This window comes from Eschrichtius robustus, chromosome 20 (assembly GCF_028021215.1).
Source record: "Eschrichtius robustus isolate mEscRob2 chromosome 20, mEscRob2.pri, whole genome shotgun sequence".
NCBI lineage: Eukaryota > Metazoa > Chordata > Mammalia > Artiodactyla > Eschrichtiidae > Eschrichtius > Eschrichtius robustus.
This window is the reverse complement of record NC_090843.1, coordinates 12864722-12889275: the sequence shown is the minus strand read 5'-3', so window position 1 is coordinate 12889275 and position 24554 is coordinate 12864722. Positions and strand designations below refer to the sequence as shown.

Below are 24554 nucleotides of genomic sequence, written 5' to 3'. Positions count from 1 at the left end.
GCATAACACACATACCCGTATGTGTGCACGCATATGTCCATGTATATGTATGCATGGGTATGTGCACATGTATGTATATGTGCACATATAGTTATGCACGTGTATATATGCACACACGTGTATGTACACATATACATGTGTGCACACGTGCATGTATGTGTATGTGCAATTTGATTTCAATTTAAAAATCAGACTTCCCTTCTGGTACCTGCTCTCCTTGTCTTTAAAACGTATGGCTTGAAAATCATTACCTTTCACTCAAAGAACATTGTGCCTAAAAGTTTTCATGAAGCTTGTAAGGAAAGTCTATATAAATCTAATTTAAAAGGAAGTCTTTACAAGGAGACGGTAAGAAAGACAGTTTTTCCTTGAAGAAATCTAGGCTTTTGGCAGCTTCAATGTAGCCTTAGAAATACTAGTGCTTTAAGTCACATACAATTCACTACTTGCATGACTCACTGAGTGTAACTACCCTTCACTCTTAGAATGCTGTGCTTGAGTTCTTTCATCAAGCTTTTGGAAACATCCATGTAAAACTAATGTGGAACACTTTTTACAGGGACACGGAAAAGAAGACACTTTTTCCCAGTTAAAAAGCCAGGCTTTTCACAGCTTCAGTGTAGCCTTAGAAAGACTAGTGCCACGGGTCTCTTATCCAGTACACTACATCTATGACTCAAAAAACCAAAAACAAAAAAACCCCAGAACACATGGCTTATCCTTATTCAGAAAGTCCAGGGGCCAGTCTCTGTCCAAACATGAGACTGTGCTCCCTGCTTCCCAGAACATCAGAGGTGAGGGTTCGTTTGCTTTAAATGAATGCTATGTCTGCTGTTGCTGATCAGGAGCAAGGCCAATGCCTGTGTGGAAGGAGGTGGCATCTAAGTACCAAGGTTGGGCCCAAGGTGGGAGCTCACGTTTGGTGGCCAGGTGGCCTCAGGCAAGTGAGCTGCCTGCCTGAGCCGCAGTCCCCTCACCAGGTGAGACACCCCTCACCTGCGTCTGATTGGACTGTGTGAAGACCTGAGGTCTCACTGCAGGCGGTGTGTCCAGAAGCTTCTGTTGCTCAGCTTTGGGCCAGCAGGTGAGGCCACGGAACACCTTTAAGTCAGTGGCAGAACTTAAGAGCCTGTAACAGGCAGTGCCCTTGCCTCACACCCTAGGCCAGCATCAAACTGATGTGTGGGCAGTGCATGAACTCCAATCCTTACTCCAGCAAAGCTGAGGAAGAAGCACCAGTATCTACACTGGCTGGAACTGGACCAAGCTGACAGGCCTGGAGGAAACGGAATTGAGAAATCTGGGCTCGGATATGGTCCAGAGCAAGGGCGCTGGAGAACAGCTATTCACCAGGATGGCCGACATACACACACCTACAGGACATGATCACGGGCCACTGGAGGTATCAGTGGCACCAGGACTCAGACAACAGCACTCCTGTAGGGCAGCTGCTGGGTGTGACACGAATCTGGACCTACTCTGTTCCCCTCCTCATGCCAGGATAGCACTGCTCACTAGCAGACACCCCCGGCACACCACCCCAGCCCGATCGTGGCGCCACCCCTCACTGTGACTGCTCATATCACTTGAGTTATAATGAAGGAAAACCAATCCTCATTCCACTTTCCTCTCATGCGGCCGTAACCAAAGGTCAGCTGCGGGTAGGACCTGACAACGCATGTGTGAACGCCCAGTCCCCCAGCCTGGGCCCTGGCCCAGGGGTGTTTTTGTTGTAGCTGGAAGAGGTGGCTTTTGAAGCAAGAGGAGCAGCCCCACCCGACTCCTGGCATCCCTGGCCCGCGGAGGGCTTCGGGCAAAGATGCTCCCCTGCTCCAGGCTGGTGCTGGCTCCCAAAGCACGAGGGAGTTGCCTGGGTGGGGCTGGTGAGGGAGGGCACACGCAGGCCCCTGGCTGGGGAGTCAGCATCTGGTTCACGCACTCTCCACACTCAGACACTCTTCAAGTGTTTATTCCATAATCAGTTACTGTAGAGGATAGAAACCCAATTATATATAGGTTGAAAGCAAAAAATATACAATTTCACACATTATATCCAGTTGTCAACCCAGACAGGTATACAGGTACAATACAACATAGAGTAGATGAAGGAAATCTAACAGCTCAGGCTTTACAGCACTGAGGGATCCAAGAAGAACGTCACCACCCATGATAACAAAATTCAAGTGCTTTGAACAACCAACTGGAGGCCTATCCACAGACGTCTTTCACAGGATGAGCCCTGACATGGAGTTCCATGATTCCATAATTTCCAATTCTTTGCTAGCCCTTTCTGTTTGTGGGTAAACTGCTCTCTTCCACCTTTCTTTAAGGCGAGCTCACATGAGCACTACATGCCAGGTGGGGGAGTCCCGTCAGGAGCCACCGAGGCTTCACTGAGCCCCGTGGACGAGCCAGGCCCACGGTGTGTGGGAAGGACGCCGGGGAGGAGAACGAGGAGAGGCTGGACCATCAGGAAGCTGCCTCACCCAAGTTCAGGGTCAGAAGGGCCGTCACCTGCCTGACCCCACCCAGGGAAGGATGGAGGAGGCTGACTGCCGACCACACAGCCTGGCCTGAGCAGGGCAGCTGCCCCTCCGTCCTTCCATCTGTAACACCTGTCACCTTTCGCAGGCCTCCCTCTGCCTCGAGGTGAGTTCACTTAAAGACTGAATGTGAAAGCATGAGTTTGGGACATAAGTTGCCAGAGCCTGCAGGGCCCACAGTTAGAGGGTCTGGTCCCAGGAGGCGGCTGTTACTGCACTCTGGACACCACAGCAGTGAGGAACGCGGCCCACTGTTGCCAGAACTTTTTCTCAAGAAAAGCTGAAAATCCAGATTCATATTTATGAGCCCCCTGATTCCCAAAGGATGAAGTTTATTCACATTCTGGCAAAAACATTTTTATGAATAAAATAAGTGGGTAAAAATAAGAGCCAACTTATTGACCATAGACCATAGACCCCTGCAGCCTGCCCGCTTCCTGTCATTTCCACATCAAATCTCTCTGAGGCATGTGAATCAGAACTTCCGGGGTCTCAGCTGTTCACAGGACACTTTCCGGATTTTTATTAAGCCCAGAAGACAGTACTCTGTCTCCATTCTTGTTCTTTGGAATTTTTCAGTCTTAAAGGGAACTCAAATTGGGGCACCCTTCTCTCACATTAAAATATTCCAATCACATACATATTACGAAGATAGCACCTCATCGAACTGAGGGAGGGGGCTGCTGACAAATGGGGGTAGCAGAGAATTCTGAAAAACCAAAGTAGTAAGAGAAAAGCTGAGCTGTTTTCTTCCAGTGTCTCTGATACCCACACGTGGCAGCTCCTCCATCCTCAGGCAGCTGACAGGCCTGCCTCCCAGCCTCCTCGACCTTCACCACTTGATGTCTCGGCTGTTAGCAGGATGCCCTGGGCCCTGGTACGCGGTATGCAGGGCTTCCTGGACTCGGGGGGAGTCGGTGCCATCCAGCCACTCCTGGTACAGCTCCTGCACATGGGCACTGGTCTCCGGGAGCCGCACGGGGATGTCAGTGTAGATGCCTTTCATCTTCTGCAGCAGGGCCTTGTCCACGCACCCATCCTCGGTCTGGGCTTGGCCTCTGCCGTTAAGGCATCCTGAAAAACAAAGGAAGCTTACTCTTTCCCTCCTTTCACCTTTTTTTTTTTTTTTTTTGGCCGCACTACATGGCGTGTGGGATCTTAGTTCCCTGGCCAGGGATCGAACCCTCGCCCCCAGCAGTGGAAGCACGCAGTCTTAACTGCTGGACAACCAGGGAAGTCCCCCACCTTTCATCTTAAAGTGAAGATGGTTCTGGAAGAGGAGAGGAATGACAGCAGTGTGCAGTGTCTCGTGGCCAGAGCCTCGAGCTGGACCTTGGGCCCCAAGACCCCGGTCACAGGCTCACAGTCCCTGGTGCTTCCTATTCTCTCCTATTCACATTACCCATGAAATGTTTTTACCTAAAGCCGAAATAACTTGCCAACCTTTTAGAACTGAGTGGCTATGTATGCAAATCTGGATTTCCAGTTTCTCTTGAAATTTATCAAAACCAGGAGAGCATAGAAATTATTAATGAACAGCTAAATCACTGGTGTCTGCATAGTGCTTTAGTGTGTGCATCCACATCTGGGCTGCACAGGGGAGGGGGACGGTGGATGGAGACCCATAAGCCCAGAAAGGAGCCCAACACCCCAACACCTCGGCCTGAATAAAGAACATGCCTCCTACGTATTGGTGCTACTTATTTTCAAACGTGTTAGATGATGTCATGACTTGTAAGATAAAAATTCATTTAAGAGAACTTGCAGCGGGACTTCCCTGGTGGTCCAGTGGTTAAGACTCCATGCTCCCAACGCAGGGGGCCTGGGTTTGATCCCTGGTCAGGGAACTAGATCCCACATGCCACAAGTAAGAGTTTGCATGCCACAACTAAAGATCCCACATGCCTGCAACTAAAGATCCAGCATGCCGCAACTAAAAGATCCCACACGCAGCAACAAAGATCCTGCATGCCGCAACTAAGACCCAGCACAGCCAAATAAATAAATAAATAAAAACATGAAAATAAAAATAAAAGAACCTGCAGCAAATTTCCAAACCTCCCTCCACTTATCCCTTGGCTGCACCCAACAGCTGCCCTCTGGACCTCACGTCTCACTTCCCCAGGGGCCTGCTTCTCTCTCCTCAGATCCCGGCTCCTGCTCCCCCAGCTGATGCTCTAACTACAGGGCACAAGGGAGTCCTGCTGAGCCTCTACCCTGATCGGCATGCAGGTATGGGGTGCCTCTCCTGGAGGGCCTGCATGGACCCCTCAAGACCATAGCTCCCCCGCTGCCTCCTCGTCCTCATCTCCTGTCCACTCCTCCGTTTGGACCATGGGATCTGCCCTCCGTGTCCTGGTCCCTGGAGCGCGGTCCCCAAGGCTGCCCATCCCCCACGGCCAGCGCTCGCCTCTCTGCCCTCAGCCACCCGCACTGGGGCCTCCTCTCCCTGAGCCCGTCTCGCACCTGGATCCGCCCCACCCCCCAGGTATTTCCACCTGCGTATCTTGTGGGCACCCCCCACCCCAGAATGGCACAGACATCCCTGACCCCCTCTCTGAGTTGGCTCTATCACCACCAAGGGGCCTGATGGGCCATAGGGTCAGGGTCAGGGTCAGGGTCAGGGTCAGGGCCGCACGCTCCCCTCCTGCCCGACTCTACCAGCAGGTCCTCTTGCGGGACCCCTACCCCCTCTCATGGGCCTCCATCCATCACACGGGTCTCTCCCATCACTCACTGACAAACCTGGCTGGAGGAGGTAGGGGCCATTCAAGCTACCGGGCAGTCTCGGTGTTCTCGACACCAGTTGCCACACGAGCCGGCTCTCAGCTGGTGCCAGCCAAGCAACTCTTCTCTGGGACCATGTCCCCAAGAGGTTTTCCAAGGTGACATCTCCCAGCCTGCACTTTCCAATATGTGGGTGTGAGGGAAGGAGAGGGACCATCACGCCACAACCACCAGGGCAGCATCCACACTCCCACAAAGCCCTTGGAGCTGAGTGAGGCTGGGGGTGGCCAATAGGGCCTGTTTCCTACAGGGCTCGGAGGTGCCCAGCTCAGCCTGGGCCCCTGAGTCTTACCCCCGGCACAGGCGAGGACCTCCACAAAGTGGTACGGGAACTTGCCCTTCTTCAGCTTTAGGACCACGTTCTGGATGTTTCGAAAGCCATAAGCAGCAGCAAAGCGCAAGAGAACCTCCCCGCTCTTCTCGAGGGTGACCTCCTGGAAGTCTCTGTTCCTATAAAATCAACAACACAGACTTTGATCTGTAGGGTCCTTCCTCTGTGGTTTGAGGATTATTTCCAATCTAAATTTGGAGTGTCAGCAAAATTTAAAAGTCTGTGAATAACACATAAAAGGCCTTTCGATCTTGACTGGTGTAAGTTCTATAAATAGGACCTCCCTCCCGGACCTGCAGCTGGCTTTGGGGGGCGGGAATCCTATTTATAGAATTTACACCTGACAGGCAGCGCTGACCACACAGGCAGACAGACAGAGGCCACCCCAGCCCCACGCACCTCAGGGCGCGGTAGGTGACCTCCCCCACGTCCTCGTTGAACAGCTCCTTGGCCGCGTGTCTGAAGATGTGCGCCAGGTATCCGTCGGAGCTGGCTCCGTCATGGCGCCTAACCTCCTCTTCCTTCATGTCTCCAAACCTCACCAGGCAGGAAAAGTGACAGCAAGAGTTAAATCCAACTCCCTAAGTTTTATGATCCAAGGTCGCGAAAACCTTTACAAGTATTTAGACTTTGGGCAAAAACCTCATCTGTGTTGGGTTTCACTGGCTGACGTGAAGCCTGCAGGTGCAGGCGTGCCCACCACTGCCCGAATGACTCCTTTCCTCTGGCTGCATGTGTGGCAAGGTACAACCCTTAGAACCTCACAACTCGGGGCACAAGAACTAGGCATCTGAGGGCCACTTGAGAGGGCACACCGTCTGTGCCCGGCCAGGACGAGGCCTCTGGGTCAGCCTGGGCCCAAGCATGGGCTCTGGCCACAGGCACACCAGTCGCTTACATCCTATGCTTATGGTCCGCCTTCCACACCAGGGCCACACGTGGGCCTGACATCACTGCTGGGAGGATCTGCTGCGCAGCCCGTGTGTGCCCTGTGGCCCCCGCGTGCTCTTGCAGTCTGTGTGCACTCTGGGGAACAGGATGCAGCAGGAGTGCGGTCAGTGGTTGGGGTCACCACTGATGGCAGAAACCCAGTCTGCTGCTCTTGGGCAAACGGACCTGAGGGAGCCACTCTGTGTCTGGAGGTGCCCCCCCATCCCCCAGTAGGTCCAGGTGTAACGTCAGGAACATGTGAAGTTCAGGAGTGGGGGGTGCTGGTGTCCACGTCAGACCACCAGGTGAACGGTGTCCACTCCATGGTGCTGCGCGTGCATGCAGAGCCAAGGGTCGTACGTAGTGGGGCAACAAAGGGAGTGGCCCCCCAGGCCAGGGGCCTCACCACACCCATGCCTCAGTGTGGCACATGGCCTTACTGTAAAGGAGGGAGGCCTTGGGACATGCACCTGGCAGAGGTCACAAGGTCACACAGGAGGCCCCCAAGGTGCAAGGGTGCCCCTCCCTGCAAAGCCACTTACAGAGTGTCCAGAGCAGCGTCTCTCACCGAGAGGTCACTTTGTTCCATCATCTGAGTGATTTCACCTACAGACAAAGAAGCGACGTAAGATGCCGTGACAGGACATGGCCCACATTTCCTCAGGAGCTGTTCCCGGTGTCACCTCCTTCCCCCGGAGAACATTCTAGGTTACAATGACCTTGGTCATCACGCCTGTCACAGGCAACAGATGCAAAGTAACACTGATGAAATGCCAGGGAAGAGTCTAATTCCTCCTTCTGCCCTGAAACGGGGGCTTCTACAAACGTCTCCCGGTGTTTTTGTTTCCTGAGTGGAAAGCTTTCATGTGGATAGGATGACAGTTATCTGCAACAAGACCGATCGAAAATCAGGACCACTTTTGTATCTCCCTTTGCACAAGGGATCCTGAAGAAACCCTTAACGCTAAGGGTGTATCCTGAACCAACTGCTGTGGTGTCAGGTATGTGTGAGAAGACTGAACATCTGTGAAAAAGAGTAAAAATCTACTGTATTCAAAGAAAAGATGCCCGAGTGTGCTTCTTAGGAAAACCCATCATCTAAGGTGAGCAGAGGGCTGTGGCTGAGGCTCTCCCACCCCACTCACCCCCGTCACCGCCATAGGAGCCTGTGCGGTGGGGACCTTTCCACGGGCTTCCACGTGGGGAGTGAGTTTCTGGTCAGGGGACCCACTGTCCTCGGAGGTTGCCAGAGAGCCAGCCACTCTGCCTCCATGCCGTAGGGACCTGTTTTCAAGGCCATTTAAAGTACACCCACCTGGGCTTCAGCAAAGACTTAATCTACCTCTCAACTGATGGCAGCATTCTGAATGGCTCTTGAGGATTCCAGGGAATCACTCCCATCCCAACACTGAGAAGGTGCTGCGGCCTCTCTGCACAAGTCCAGGGGCAGGGCCTCAACGAGGAGTCCCCCAGCAATGTCCCCGGTCACACATGTGCTTTCTGCTTTGCTCTGAAGGAGGAAGCTTCCGTGTCCCCAGTGTGGTTGGGTATCAGGCCCTCACCGTGGACACGCACCGGCCGCGGGGCTGGCCTCCCCCTGCTGCCTTTCCCGAGTCCCCACCCTCACCTGAGGTTAGTACACAGTCAGTGCCCCGGGAACCCCTCGAGGCCGTGAGAACGTCTTCCTGAAGGGCCTCCAGCTTCTTGTCATAGCAAGGGGCCACGATGACATGGAAAATCTTGTCTGGGGACAGGTTCTGTGCAGGAAAAGCAAATCCACGTTGGGGGCCGTGCAGAAGGGAGGGGGCAGCTTAACGCACTGGAGCCAGAACATGCCGCAAGGGAGCAGGCCTGGTGCTTTCTCGGGGTCCAAGCCCCGGCTCCCACAGACCTAGTTCCTGAGCCGCAGCACCCCCAAGCCCACCCACGGCACCACCTCGCTCAAGACCTGCTGCCTGGACACTCACAGGGAGAAGCCAGAAGCTGGCCTGTTTCCCCTGAACTATGCACATGGTGACCAAACATCGTGACAACAAGCCACTGCTGGGCTGTAAATGAACACCCAGCCATTTTCCCCGCAGACTTTCCAGATGCTTCCCAAGAGACCAGGCCGCCCCTCTCCGTGCCCCCGACTGAGCAGGAATTGGTGGCAATGCCAGAAGCTGGAAGCTGAGTGACCAGGTGTCTGGATGCCCCCTCAATCAGCAGAGCCTGGGGCTGAGACCACCGTGCATGCCTGGTGGAACCTCCCCTGCCCTCCCTCGCTTACCCTCAGTTCCCATCAGCACCTGTCCGCACATGGAAGCTCGTCGCCTGACCTGCACGCTGCCCTTCAGGAAGAGGCCGGCTTACCTGCCGTCTGGCAAAGTAGTCCTTCACCAGGGATCCCATAATCTGCTGGGGAGACTTGGCAGTGCAGAGGTGGGGGGTGACAGGGTGACCTAGCACCCGCTCAGCATATCGGACCCAGCCTGAGGAGGGAAGGGCCCCGTGTCAGCTCCTCGTGGCTGCCTCACCCGGAGTAGAGCAGGACACGTCTTCTTTCAGGAGTGCGTGACAGGCTCCCTCTGACCAGGCCGCCTCTCCTCAGCGGCTCGGCCACGGGAATCCCAGGTGCGTTTGCCACAAAACTGGAGGGTGCTGGGAATGCGCGCCTCCCTCGGCCCCAGACCATAGAGAACAGAGCAAGAGGAAGGTAAGAGCTGGGGTTGCAGGTCTCCCCAAATTGAGAACAAGCTTGGAGGAGCAGCTACGAGGTGGTGTCCTGGGTGGCTTGGTTCCAGCTCCACCTTGCCAGCTGCAAAGTTGTTCTCATAGCCAGGATGGGTGGCCACAGCTCATACAGAAGCCAATGGCCACCAGGCCCACCCAGCTTCACTCACCTATTGGAAATTAACAGCCCAGTAATTGCCCACTTTTAGGACAATGAAATACGAGAAACCCACACTCTCCAAGCAATGCACAATAAGCAGCGCAACCTGCAGCGTGCCCACGGCATGCCCAGCATGGTCCTTAGCATTTCCCCTGAGTCACTGACTCCCACAATGCCTTGTGAATGCACCACCGCTGCCACAGATTCCGGGGTGGACTGCAGGTCAGAAAGGTCAGCGGACCACACAGCCAGCAGCTCAACCTGCAGGAGCAACAGCCTGCTCCCTTCTCCCGCTGGGCACGACCTGGTGGGGAGAGCGTCCGGTGACGCTGCTGATCCTACAGACTGGTGTGCACACCACAGCACCATGAAAGGGGTGTCGGGGGGGAGCGGGGGGCGAGGAAGCCTGGAGACAAGCTGCCCACCAGAACCCTCCCCAGGCCCACTCCCGGAAGGAGGAACGGCAAGCACCAGCCAATCCATCTGAACAAACTCAAACCACAGCCATCACCTGCTTGCAGGCCTGAGCATACTCAGGAAATGTCCATGGTCACCAGCAGAAGCCCCTAAGAGAAATGTTGCTGGAGGATGGCTCCCCTCGTTCCCAGCCTCTGCACGTGTACATGGAATGGTTCACATTAAAAAAGAAAAACTAGGGAATTCCCTGGTGGTCCAGTGGTTAGTATGTAGCGCTTTCACTGCCGGGGCCCCAGGTTCAATCCCTAGTTGGGGAACTAGGATCCCACAAGCTGCACGGCGCGGCCAATAAATAAATAAGTAAAAAGAAACACTATCAAAGGTCGTTGAGCGTTTGCGGGCCCAAGGCCACTCCCACCACAGGTCTGGCTTTGTAAGGCCCCTGTGCACCCTGGTCTCAGTGCCAGTGCCCGCACCTGCAGACTCGGCTTTCAGGCAGACCCCAGCTCCATGCTGCGGGCGAGCGTGCTATGTGCTGTGAAGGCCTCGCAAAAGATCAGGCAGAACACCAGGCAGTAGGAGCCAGGGCCCCGGAGAACCTCCTGGCCAGGGCGGGGAAGAGGACCAAACAGGGATGAAGAGGAGGAACCAGGTCACAGGGTCCGCAGCACCTCGCATAGGAGACCAGACAGGCTAGCACTTTCTCATGGGCACCCCTGATCAGAACTTGCTACCAGCACCAGCGTGGGGCTTCGTAAGCCCCGCTGGCCCCCCAATTGGTGGCAGCATGGGTGTGGATAGGGCACCCAAATCTCACCCTGTCAGACAACCCACCTCTTCTCAGTGACCCTCTCTGAAGGCAGAAAGGGAACCTGCTCAGAGAAGTGCCTGGCACAAGGTTCCCGCTCTCCAGACACTCTGCTGGGTTGGAGAGATTACTTCCCACACTTCAGCTCAATGAGTGCTCTTGGCAGGATATCACAAAGCCCAAGGCCCATGAGCATGTCCAGAACTGAGCAGCTCAATACCCCCTCTCCCACCCACCCCCAGTGGGCAAAGGTGCATTGGCAAGGTGGTGCTCCATCGGCTTGTGGGCAGCAAGGGCCTGCCCAGATGTCCCTATCCCGGCCTGGATGTGCTGCCCTCCAGTCTGAGGAAGCACGACTGGGACATAGGGACCCTGCGTGCAGAAGCCTGGCGAGTCAGTCCAGGACCACCTATAGCCTGATTCTGCACGCCAGGTCAAATCATCCGACTTGGTGTTGTTTTAATTTCCCTAAGTTGTCATAGGGAAGCAAAATGTCAGCACCAAACTCTAGAAAAGGGTTAGGTCCGAACCAGATCTCACCTCATCTCCCTGAATTTGAGAGGTGGCATAAACCTGAACAACAGTTACAGTTTTGACTGGCTTAGCTACGAAGAGCTCCCGAAGGAAAATGCATCATTATCTAGGAAGAAAACTTGGAGAAGCTCCAAACCCACGAGTAAACAGCCCTGAGCAGCTCAAGGAGACCACCAAATGCAGCAAACACCAAGCTGGAGGAGGGGGAGTGGCTGGTCTGCAGCAACAGCAGACAGCCCAGGTCTCCACCAGCGCTGCGCTCACTCCAAGGACAGAGGGCTCATTGCTTTCTGCAGGAATCAACTACCTGCTTACTACCCAGGTCAGCAGGGCTAGTTCCTGCCAGGAGTGGAGGCTTCTGTTCCAGGCTCCATCCCAACAGGGCCTCCCACATAAGGAATCCATCGCTATCTGAAGGTTTTGGTGTCAGGACAGCACAGGAATTCCTGTGATCCTGCTGACAGGAACGTGAAATGGGAAGTCTGGAACCACCGCCCTGGGGGCACGTGCCGAGCTCGGGTCATTTTATACTGCCTCTTCCTTGGATGGGTGGGAATGAGCCACAGTGACTGGCTGTGTGGCATCGAGTGAGGGCCCCACAAGGATCCGGTGCTGGGATCCCAGGGGCAGGGGCACCTCTGCAGTGCCCTTGGAGAGCCAGGTGGTTCCCCGAGACCTCAGCTGTGCATATCTACTCCTAAGCAGCTGCAAAAACACCTACAAGGACGTAAACGCAGAAGTGGACACCACAGCCCAGCAAAGTGTGCATTTAGAGTCAGTTTATACGTAGACTCTGGATACAGAAACTGCCTGACACGCCTGGAGAGCTGGGAGCATCCACGTGGGGGGTCACCTTTCCAGGAGGACAACCTACACACCGGAAATAAGCCTCACCTGATGCTGATCACCTCTCACCAGCCCGTGGGCTGCTGAACAACATCGCTCAGTTAATGAATCAATCCATGGGCCTCTTGGACAGATGGCAAATTTCCTTTCCATGGTTTTACGAGTGGGTGGAAAGTATTTCCAAATTCTAAGCAACCATAATGTCAACATTCAACTTTATTAAATCATAATCCTAACGATTGATGGGTGACATGTAAAATGCTAGAAAAATTTGGAACCATGGTGGGGGAGGAGGGATAAACTGAGAATAGAAACGTGAACAAAAACCTAAGATTATGTAGACCATAACGGGGCTCTCACAGACCTGATTTATCTAGAAATAATTTTTTCACTAAATGTCACTTACCAGTACAGCACTTCCTCCCTTCCCTTATGCATCATTTTTAAACATTTTCTTATTCCAAAACTTTCTATTTTTCCAGAATTAAAAAACCTGTGATAAAATTTCTCTACCTCAGGCACCAAGCTCTATATAATAAAACTAATTAAAGACTGGTTTAAAAAGTGCTCCAGAAAAAAAAAAAAAAAAAAAAGTGCTCCAGGATGGAATCTAGTATTAATGTAAAGAAATATTTTTTATCATGTAATTTCTATTTAAGCTGGCAAAAGATCCATGGGTGTTCATATTACCTATAATTGTTTGGACATTTGAAATATGTCATACTTTTAATAAATATGTTGGTCGATGTAAAACTACTCAAGGCTCAAACTCCTCCCCAAGACCCACTGACACCTGACCTCATCCACTGCCTAGGCCTGCCCCCAAACGCAGACTGATGTGAAAAGGTGCTTCAGGCACCCAGAGGCCCAGCCGCAGGCCCTGTGCTCACCAGGACAGGCAGAGGTCAGCATGGGTAACGTGGGCTCTTCCTCATTGTGCTGGCGGAATCGACGCACAAATTCTTTTTGACTCTCCAGGATGCTGAAATCTGCAGCGATTGTTGTATCGAAGACATATTGCACCCCTGCAGGGAAGAGAGGCGCATTCGGCTCCACATCACAGAATGTGGGATCTATTCTCAGGGTCTGGAGTCTCAGCGACGAACTGAAAGGGCAGACTCCACAAGCATCGCTAGCTGCCGAAGTAGGGGACTATGCCCTTTACTCTTTCAAACAACAGCACGTATCATTTTTCACAATAAAACATATATATTCTCTCTCCTGCTTCCTCTTTTCCCCTCTACATGTACACAAACACCTTACCGTACTCCATATATAAATTAATGGAATATTACATGGTACCAGCAGTATTCTCTTCCAATTCACTGGCTAAATTAAATTCCAGTCTGTAATGGTCTTTGATATCTTTAAAATAAACAAAATGAGTAAACTGGCTGAGCATACCTTTATTATGTTGATTTTTAACTAGCTATCTTTTTTTTAATAAATATTTTTCTTTTTTTAAAACTGAAGTATAGTTGATACACAGTGTTATATAAGTTACAGGTGTATGGTATAGTGGTTCACATATTTTAAAGGTTATGCTCCATTTATAGTTATTATAAAATATTTGCTATAGGGAATTCCCTGGCAGTCCAGTGGTTAGGACTCAGCACTCTCACTGCCATGGCCCGGGTTCAATCCCTGGTCAGGGAACTAAGAGCCTGCAAGCCGCATGGCGTGGCCAAAAAACAATTTTTGGGGGGCTATATTCCCTGTGTTGTATAATATATCCTTACAGTTTATTTCATACCTAATAGTTTGTACCTCTTTACCCCCCACCCTTATAGTGTCCCTCCCCCCCTTCCCTCTCCTCACTGGTAACCACTAGTTTGTTCTCTATATCTGTGAGTCTGCTTCCGTTTTGTTATATTCACTAGCTTATTATATTTTTTTAGATTCCACATATAAGAAATATCACACGGTATTTGTCTTTCTCTGTCTGACTTAATTCACTTAGCATAATACCCTCCAAGTCCATCCATGTTACTGCAAATAAGTTCTTAATATTGGAAAATAAACCTAAGACAAAAGAATGTGCTTTCAATAATTACAATACAGGGACTTCCCTGGTGGCACAGTGGTTAAGAATCCGCCTGCCAATGCAGGAGACACAGGTTCGAGCCCTGGTCCGGGAAGATCCCACATGCCGTGGAGCAACTAAGCCCGTGCGCCACAACTACTGAGCCTGCGCTCTAGAGCCCGCGAGCCACAACTACTGAGCCCACGTGCCACAACTACTGAAGCCCACGCGCCTAGAGCCTGTGCTCTGCAACAAGAGAAGCCACCGCAATGAAGAGTAGCCCCCGCTTGCTGCAACTAAAGAAAGCCCGCACGCAGCAACAAAGACCCAACACAGCCAAAAATAAATAAATAAATTAAAAAAAAATAATAATAATTACAATACAATAAAGCAAGCAAATAATTTTAATATCTGCAGCTGGTCTAAACCTTAAAAGCAGCCAGTTATTCTTAGAAAGAAATATTATAGGGACTTCCCTGGTGGAGCAGTGGTTAAGAATCCGCCTGCCAATGCAGGGGACACAGGTTCGATCCCTGGCCGAGGAAGATCCCACATGCCGAGAAGCAATGAAGCCCGTGCGCCACAACCACTGAGCCTGCACTCTAGAGCCCACGAGCCATAACTACTGAGCCCACGTGCCACAACTACTGAAGCCCGTGTTCCTAGAGCCCATGCTCTGCAACAAGAGAAGCCACCGCAATGAGAAGCCCGTGCACTGCAATGAAGAGTTGCCCAGCTCGCCACAACCAGAGAAAGACCGCGCGCAGCAACGAAGACCCAATGCAGCCAAAAATAAAAATAAATTTATAAAAAATAATTAAAAAAAAGAAATATTATAAATATTGTGTCACCTTAAAGAGTTACCTTAAAAATATCAGCTTCACTGTGGATATATTTTCTTTATTAACATATAATGTCCAATTATTTATTTTTTAAAAATCCCCCCCCTAAAAATAGGGCCTTTCCCTATGAGAAGACAGAGCATCTAATAACTTTGATCTCTGGTAAAACTAAGCTAAACTTAGGCTTTTTAAGATTAAAAGCATGAAGGATGACTTAAGGAGTCCACGCTGGTAGCTGCAGCCTTAGTTTTGGTTGTGGCAGGCAGTGCACCGAGAAACAGCTCCGCGTGGAAAGCAACACGGAGCAGTGAGGCAGGCAGACCGGTGCGAGGACATTTACTCTACGTGTCATCTTACTTTATTAGTAATCCCAATGCATTTGCATCTTTAAAAATCCATTGAGGAACAGTAAAAACTCTTATTTGGCAAATGGCTCAAGTTCTCCTCTTCTGAGCCCACCTGTAGGACACTCTGGGTTGGAGGGGAAGTTCTAGTCTGACATGACAGACAAGACAGAAGCATTCTTATCGCTGTTTGAGGCAGTATTACTCTAGTATTCATTCACATTTGAGTCCTCATGTACTGACCTTTCATGCTTCACACAAAGGACATAGCCCATTCCCTTCCTACTCTGCTCTTCAGAGAGCTTCCTGGGAAACCAGACGCCAATCATTGTAGATGTGATTCTCCATCAAATAAACACCCTCTGTAACCCCTATGAGCCAGGCAACTCGACACTGCTGGGCAAGTGTGGGTCCCAGGTGTCCCCAGCTACGTGCCCTAAGATGGTCATTTGCTGTTCCCGGAGGGGCCAGCCCCGGCTGTAACACAACACCCATCTGCATGGCAAGAGAGTAAGTGACACCAGCCTACCATGCATGGGTCAGAGGCACGGTCCTCTTATGTTCCACAAAACTCTCATGGAAGTTCTTACCTATCTTGTGCCCTTGAAAATTGAACTCTAGAGATTAAAAGGGCAGTTAAAAACTCAAGTTACAAATTCAAATTAAATCAAATTTATTTGCTATAAATAATATCAAAAGGCACCTCACCAAGACTTTTGAGGAAGCCACAGAGTCTTCTGGATGCATCAGTCACACTGAGGCTGAATTTAGCAGCAAAATAAGGCAGAGACTGAGGACATACCGACACTGCCAGCACCTTGTGCTTTGAGGTATCACATTTCTAGGAGAAACAGAGAAGAACATTGGACGTGTGGTGATTACACAGGGAGTGAAAGTAAGATACCTTCATGAAAAGTCTAGAACAAACAGAATGTAATAGATGCCCTATGGAAAAACTAATAAAATATACAAGACACTGGCAAGCACAAAGAAAAAGGAAAAAAAAACGAGAATGAAAAGAATGAGACATTCCAAGAGATTTTATCAATTTTAAGAACACTATTAAATCAAAAATATATATATCGATATTATACATAAATGCAAACATCTGGAGAAAATGGATAAATTTAAAGGAAAAATAAAAGTTACGTACAATATTGGACTGTAAATAACTGAAATGATCCATAACAATGAAAATACATGAAAATGGGGCCCTGAGGTCTGTCCCCAAGAGACCTCAAGCCCAGGTCACTTAGTGGCAAATTTTAGCAAATTTTTAAGTAGTAGATGATCCTCATTTTCTGTGAAGTCTTTAATAAGTACCAAAGAAACAAGCGTGAAACCAGGCTATCACAGCCTGAATCCAAAACTAGATCCTGGCAGTTGAAGAAATCCCTAGAAAAATATGAACAAATTGAGTTTAGAAGTGTGCTGACTCATCATGGACACGCAGGATGTAACCCAGGGGAGCAGCATGAGCAAGCATGTCGGGCGTTAGAAAGTCAGCAGTGGGATCCCTTGACCTGGGATTAGAGGAGAGAAGATGTAGGATTATCATGACAGAGACTGTTCAGGTCAGACACTGCCTGCAAATTAGGAAAAGTGGAAACCTGGACAGAGGTGTTCAGTGGTCACCTTCCACCACAGTCTACCTGTGGACTGGTCACAGACAGGACAGTCTGGTCCTGTCCCCATGCCCTGCCTCGAAGCTCAGGCGAGACAATGCTGAGGCTGCCTGTCTCCTCTGGATGGGATTTCACCTTCATGTGACGCCTGGGAAGCCCACACCCAACAAATCCATCAGGGCACCAAGCTGGCACACACTGACCTCCAGCTCCCTCACAAACTCCTATGATGCCCAAGCCAGCCAGGCATGGTTTCTGTGGTTTGTGACCAGCAGCATCCTAATATAAATTTGGAAGCAGGAACAAGGGGGTGCAAGTTTCAAATGCTAATGGAGGAGGAAAGGCAGAGGGTGGTCTGTCCCCAGCTTCAGGAGCCAGACTCGGCACTTCCTGCCCCTCTGTCTGACACCCTGCCCAGGGAATTGCGAGGGCGCACTCCTCACTTCATTCTCACTCAAATATCACCTCCTCTGAGGGAGCCGATTTATGACCAAGAGGGGATCAGCCTGAGCCCAGAGCCGAGGGCAGCAGGGAAATAGAAACTGCTTTTTCCTGATGACAGCACTGACTGACTCAGCCAAACCCAAAACCTCTCCCACTTCTAAGCTTTCAGTTTCATGAAATAACTAAGCATTTCCTTTTTATGCTAGTTTGACTTGGGTATCCATTTTCTATAGCCAAAATGCTGATTGGTATGAGTATGTACATCTCTTTAATAGCAAAAGATTCTGCAAACATCTATTTAATAGTAAAACTTTACCAGCATTTCCACTAAAGTCTGAAACAAAACATTAGTACTATTTTTTTAAATTTAATTTTATTATTATTATTTTTTTAATTGGCCACGCCACACGTGGCATGCGGGATCTTAGTTCCCCGACCAGGGATCAAACTTGCGATCCCTGCATTGGGAGTGTGGAGCCTCAACCACTGGACCGTCAGGGAAGTCCTGACATTAGTACTATTTTTATCACTACTGTTATTTCAGGTTGATTTAAAGGTCCTAGACAATACCATCAGAAGAAGAAATAAGATATACACAGACTGGAAAAGATAAAATTTGTTACCTGTAGTCAGTACACCTAGAAAGCAACCTGGGCCTCACATGGTACCCGCACTGTCACATGGGCCAAAGCGCCCAGCACTGTGTGTAGAGCCGGTACACACACTTCCTGGGAAGCAGCTGTGAGAGCACAGAAACACCCCAGGCCAGAGTGAGGGCGAACAGAGATGTGCTTTACAGCCTCATCTGCCTCCGCCTTTCCTGTCTTTCCCCTTCACCTGTCTTCCTGTCACTACTGGAATACAAGTGACACTGAGTAGTTCCATCTGTACAGGGGGTCTGCAGGGATGAGCTGAAGGACCACAGCCCTGCCCCAGGCTGCAGAGCCTGTGAGGACAGAAGCCCTGCCTCTGAGAATGCCCCAGAGGCAGAGCGGCAGCAGCTGAGCCGCCGCACCATCCCATGACCAAGCACGCAGAGGCCTCCCCCAAGCCAGGGGAGCCTGGTCAGTGGTGCCGGCCATAGCTGCTGCCCACATCAATGAGGGAGTGTGACTGTGGGTGCGGTTTTGTTCTGACAGGGCTATGGAGAGGGTCAACTACAGCAAGGAACACAGGGCCAGGGTCAAGATGCACTCCCCAAGCCCCAGCAGAGGCTTCATGCCTCACCTTGACCTCCACCCACCTCTGGCGCCAGAGAGCGCCCGGGATGTCGTACCTTGTTAAGGTTCAGAACTCGGAAGAAGTCCTTGGCGTTCTGCTGGGAAACCTGGACTCCTTCCTCTGCAGACACACAGCTGTCACAGGCCAGGCAGTCACTCAGAAATATCTTGGCATCAGCCAATTTATGGAATTCTCCTTTCTACGAAAGAAAGATGATGCTCTGGCCTGATTCTTCAACAAAAACTCTTTAATACTTGCTTCTTTAGAAAAAGTAACAGCACAAGCATAATACAGAAAACTAGTGCACAATCCCTGAGACATCCAGGCCAGGCCTGGAGCTCCAGGTGCTGCAGCCACCATGGTACCAGGGTCCCACGGATGGCAATATGCGGGGAGCGGGCCAGCACCGTCAAATGTGGCAGGAGGAGAGCTAAACTTCTGGGCTTCTCCTGCCCCCACGCCTCTCCCTGCTGCCACTGGGGGCTCCTGCCTTGGCCTGCTCTGCACTCCCTGTTGAGCTTGCCCAGTCCCACGGCTCCCCACAGAAGCCTCCCATGGAAGCCCGCAGACTGGCCTCCCTGAGAGGCTTAGAACTAACGTATTTCACTGCTGACCTGTGGGCAACAGGGCCTTCACGTCACAGAGCTGTGACGCTCAAACTCACACATCAGTGACTCTGTTCCCTTAGACGCCAAGACAATAACCCTTGGCTGCTTCGTCTTCTCCTGGCTACACCTGCACCCACTTGCTCCCTGCAGCCCCCTCCCTAGGCAGAGGTCCATCAGAACACAAGCCACACCTCCGCTGCTGGAGGCCCTCATCGCCGTCACTCCTCCCAGCTCTCACCTCTAGCCACTCTGGCCCTTCCTGCTCTGGGTCTCCCTGAGGGAAATGCTCCCTGAGAGCCTGGCTCACCCCTCGGACCCTTGCAGACACCTGCCAGAACAGTACCCCCTGGCATCTATGTGTTGCCCCTTTTCCCTGAAATGCAAGCTCTGAGGGAGCAACCTTGTCTCATTTCCTTCTGTTCTCTGACATCTCCTGTGTACAGAAGGCACTCAATAAATATTTGGTGGATGAACATATGAATATTCTGAAGCCTATTAGAGCCATTGCAACAAATAAATTCATAACAATGAATATTCTGAAGCCTACTAGAGCCATTTCAACAGCTCCTGATGGTTGTACATTGGTTCTTCTTTCAAACATTTGGTGAGAGAGGGCTCGGGGTGGGGGTGGTGTGGCCCTCCCGTCCACAGCAGCTCTGAACAGGAGTGCACACTGTCACCTCCCTCCCCACCATGTGCCCCGGTGTCACTGTGCAGCGCTCACTCTGGGACCTTGTTATGTTGCAGATGCTCATTCAGGAGGTATGGACAGGACCCAAGGCTTTGCACTTCGAACAAGCCCCCAGGTGGGGCCAGAGCTGCTGCTCCAAGGGTCTGGAGCACATGGCTTGGCACACAGCTGGTGCCTAATAGGTACTGTTGAGCAGCACTGAGAGTTCTGCCTCCACTGCCCCTGCAGAGGCGCCCAGGACCACGCTCTGAGCTGCCACGGGCAGCAGGGCTCCCTCCTGGCCTACGAGCCACACGCCACCCCGTCATCCTCATCCTTCTGCAGGCTTTCAAGGGCCAGGACTGGTTCCTTCCCACCTGTTGCGGTCCTTCCTCTTTCTCCTGCTGCCTCTTAAACATGGGCATTCTCTGCAGAAGCCTATCCATCGGCCCTTCTCTCCAATCAGCCTCACTTCTCAGAGCAGTGTCAGGCCCCTACTCAACCTCTCCAATCTCTGCCTCCAGGGAGCTCTCTCCCTCCCAAGCTCCAGACTGATATCCTGCAAAGCTCAGTGTCCATGCAGCTCAAACTGCACTCAGCTCCCTGTGCCGCGCCCCCTTTCCTGCTTCTGCCACTCTGGCTGGCCCACCCAGGCCTCACCACCCTCAGCCTCCCAAGTAGTTTCCTTCTATTCTTCCCCTACTCTAGTCAGCTTAAGCCACCTGCCTTAAAACATGCATCCAATCTGTCTCCTTGCCCTTAACACCTTCCCTGTGCCTGATGAGCTTTCACCCCATCCCTACATCCCCCACCCTCAGGGCCCACTCCAGTAGCCACTTTCCTGACTGGCTCTTCCCATCAGGGGGTCCTCCCATTGTGCTGGCAGGGCGCCCACTTAAGCCATGTACACACATTATCTCCCAGCTACCACAGCCCTGGGAGAGAAGTAACCCAACTCCCCATGTCACTGATAAGGAAACTGGGGCTCCCAGGATTAGATGTCTGTCCAAAGTGGTGTAGCCAGAGGGTGGGTGTGGGAGGCCCCAGGCCAGGTGCTCTGGGGCTGCAGGGCCCCAGGTGCTCCCTGCCTCTCTTCTGCCTCAGTGCCCTGGGTGCTTGTCTCATCCCCTGCTGCTCACTAAGCCGTACAGTCACCAGAGCACACAGCAGCACTGGTACATGAGGGAACCAGATCGAAGCCTGTCTGACTCAATGTTGTATTAGGACTCCTAAACTAAAGAGGAAACCTGCTGCTTGCTTCTCCCATGTTGCCAATTCTCCATTTCTAAAACCGGTACCAGTACTTTTTAAGGGAAGAAATAACCTTAACCTCCCTGTGCCGCATCCTTCTCTCTGTAAAAGGGGGACAACAGTAGGGCATACTTGAAATGCTCATTCTGAGCACGAAGTGAGATCACATGTATAAAGCACTTTCTCTAGCGCCCAGCTCAGGGTATGTACCCAGTAATTGTAAACTGTCACTACTAGCTAAGGAAAACTTAAAAACTCAAGAACTGAGACAAGAAACCATTAGAAAAATAAACTTACAGAATCAGGAAATCTGAATTATTTTATAAATTACCTACCTAAACTCCCATCTTACAGAATAGAACTTTTCACTAAAAAAAAAAAAAAAAAAAAAAAAAGGAAGTTTAAACATTACAGCTCTATTTCTAATAAACAGCCAAGGACAACATTTTTCTTTGTCCCTAACATGGTATGTTTTGGCTTGGTGTATTCTGTGAAGAGACGCTGTTTCGTGCACTTACCTTGAAGATCGTGTGCCTCCAACTGACTGACCTGCACGTTTGGCCCCTGCATTTCTTGCTTCTTTCTTTCTTACAGCAATGATATACCTGGTGATGTGAGCCCCCAAAGAGGAGAAAAACAGCAGCAGCTGTTTACTCCAGGCTGATACAAAACTGAAAAATCTACTTGCCTCTCCATTCTCGTGGGCTGGACTTGGTACATCGACTGATGCATTCTCTTGGTCATCGGTTTTTGTTTTTTTACTACATTCCTTGAAAAGGCAAAGGAACATATGAAAGAACTTTTAATCTGACTCTGTGAATTTAAAAAAACATACATACTTGCTGAATTCATCGCATGTCTAAAAATCTTTTCTACAGAAATAGAAGCACTTATAATTGTGGACATACAAACACACCCATACACACCTTTATACCTGCATTGTTTGCAGCAAATGAAAACTAGAAGCAATGTGGCCTCTCATGACAGGTAAATTAATGCCAGGCTACCTGGACATGTGTATACTTGGAATACAACGAACTAAGGTTGTGTGTAATGCTATGAAAAGGTATCTCCTGTATAACGTTGAATGAAAGAAAGAGCAAGTGATGGAATAACATTTATGATACGATCCAATTTTGAAAAAACAAACAGAACCCCCCCTGTGCATCACAGCCTAGAAATAAGTGGGTAAGGCTATCACAGTTACTGTGGTTACCCAGGTAGCAGAAGGCCCAGCCCGTGTTTCCTTCCTGCACTTCTGTATCGTTTTCGTTACTGTAAGCACTAAAGTTTTTAGGTAGCATAAAGCCCCCTCAAAACACTGTTGATCACCATATCGCTAATTCACACTAAGGATGGTGTTTGCTGTGAGTGCCCTGACTGGTAGCAAAGGTTGGTCGGTTTTTCTGGTGGTTTTTGGCTTCGAAGGTACTTTGAAAGGATAGACATGCGCCCCGACGTCACGCCGCCTCCGGGAGACGGGAGCGGGAACCGGACGCGCGGGTGACCCACCCTCAGCGGCCTCCACACCCGAGAACGGAAGCTGCGAGCCGGCGCCCGGAGGTTCTGTCAGCGACAAGGCGGAGGCTGAGGCGCTCGGAGCTGCTAGGCTCCCGACGCCCCCGAGGCCCCGGGCTCTGCGAGCGTAGGCTCCTCCGGGCCCCAGACCCTGCCCCGGACCCCGCCCCGGCCCGAGCGCGCGGAGCCCACCTTCCGCGTGCAGTGCTCACACTTCATCTGGAGCGGGGCTGGCAGGTCCGGGTGCGCGGCCTGAGCAGAGCACCGGGAGACGCGGTCACCCCCACCCGCCGCCCGCCACCCTTTGTTGTCTTCGCTCCGACGCGGCCCCACCCCTCGCCGCTCCGCTCGACCAATGAAAGCTCCTGGAGCGAGCGAGCCACAAGCCTGAACCAACAGGAGCGCGTAGAGGGCGGTGCGGCTCCACGCTTCAGGGCTCTGCCTAGGCCAATGAGACCGCGGGAAAGGGGCGGGTCAGGCCCTGGAGCCAATAGGAGCACGCGGGGCGGAGCGGGCGGGACCCCCGCGGAGACCACTGCCGGTTCCCAGGTGGGTTTCCGCGGCGTTCGGCTCTGACGGCGGCTCTGGGCGAGCTAGCTCACCGTGCCGAAGGGACGGCCCGAGATCGTTCCCAGGGCGCTCGGGCGCGTCAGCTCGGCGCCAGACGCGCGCCCCGCTCCGGGCTCGGGCCGGCCGAGACGGCGCCGCCCCGCCGCCATTTCCGCCCTGAGAGGCGTCACGTAGCCCGGCGGGGCGGCAGTGCGCACGCGCGGCGGGTCGGGAGCACGTGTCGCCGTCGGGAGCGCGAGGCACCTGTGAAGCGGTGGTACTGGACCTGCGTCCTTCCGCTGCCTCTAGCAAACCGGGGGTGGTGGGGGGGATACAGGGCTAAGTGGAGATGCTGAACTCTGTCCACTGTGAACATTTTATGAAGTCTGTGCATGGTCATCGTACCATCGGAAATGAGAAATACACCTGGAAGAACACCATGAGGGTGTCTCTATCAAACACCAGCAGTTAACAGGAATCTCAGGAATGGACCCTTCTTCCTCCTAACCTTGGGGGGGAGTCACAGAGGTCAGCAAAACATTCAAGTATATTCCACGTCCCAGAACCTCACTAGGATCTTAAAATTTTCCCCATTAAAACCTTTTTTTTTTTTTAATAGTTTTTGGTTCGTACGACTTTTTTTTATAAATGCCATCAGTTAAATTCAGGAGGTCCTAACTGGCTGCCAGATTAACCCACTGTATTACTCAAATCTATGTCAGCACCTCTCAGAAAACATCTTCAATTATCAGCTTGAAGAAAAGAATAATTTTAGGTTGTCATTTGTATATATTTTGTTAATGTTTTAAAAACATCAACAGTATCATCATGTGTGAAAAAAGCAAGTTACAATTAGTTTAATCAAATGTGTAGATAGTGTCCAGGTTTCTGTCCAGGTTTCCCCAATGGTCTCATCATTTTTCTAGTTTCAATCAGGATCTAAAAAAGGTTCAATGTTTTATTAGTCTATATTTCTATTGGTTTGTGTTTGTCTCTTAGAAATCTTTGTTTCTAGAAAAAAAAAATAAGGCTCACTTAGAAGTTAACAAATATAGTACAGGGAGTTCCCAGTCTTAAGGTTTTGGGAGTTTTTTTGGTTTGTTTTTTAAATCTATAGGTTCCATCCACATACCCCCTTCTCCTTGCATATCATAAAGAAATCAGGTTGACTGCAGGGTTTTCAGCAATCGCTGACTGCATCCATGTGGAGTTCTTTAGCATACCCTTGTTCTGAATTTTCAGCAAAGGGTAGTTAAAACATTCTAGTGGCTTGATCACAGGTAAAAATTTTTTGGCAAGACTACTTCATAGATGGTGTTGTGAAATCCCTTCAGGGGGTTCTATTTTCTGTCCTTTTCGTGATGTTAATTAGCAGCCATTGATGAGATTGC

The 24554-nt window shown here is 51.0% G+C and overlaps 1 protein-coding gene across 1 annotated transcript; it reads right to left on the bottom strand.

Moving 5' to 3' along the window:
* Positions 1–1950: 1950 nt before the first annotated feature.
* On the bottom strand, positions 1951–22918 carry NARF (nuclear prelamin A recognition factor). The gene is made up of 11 exons (XM_068529965.1): positions 22807–22918; positions 21785–21865; positions 18623–18766; positions 15986–16118; positions 12959–13093; positions 8944–9062; positions 8219–8348; positions 7134–7197; positions 6061–6198; positions 5623–5780; positions 1951–3617 (listed from the first exon to the last, which is right to left on the bottom strand). The coding sequence occupies exons 1-11, from the start codon at positions 22831–22833 to the stop codon at positions 3376–3378; spliced, it is 1371 nt and encodes a 456-aa protein (XP_068386066.1). The 5' UTR covers positions 22834–22918; the 3' UTR covers positions 1951–3375.
* Between the last annotated feature and the right edge of the window lie 1636 nt (positions 22919–24554).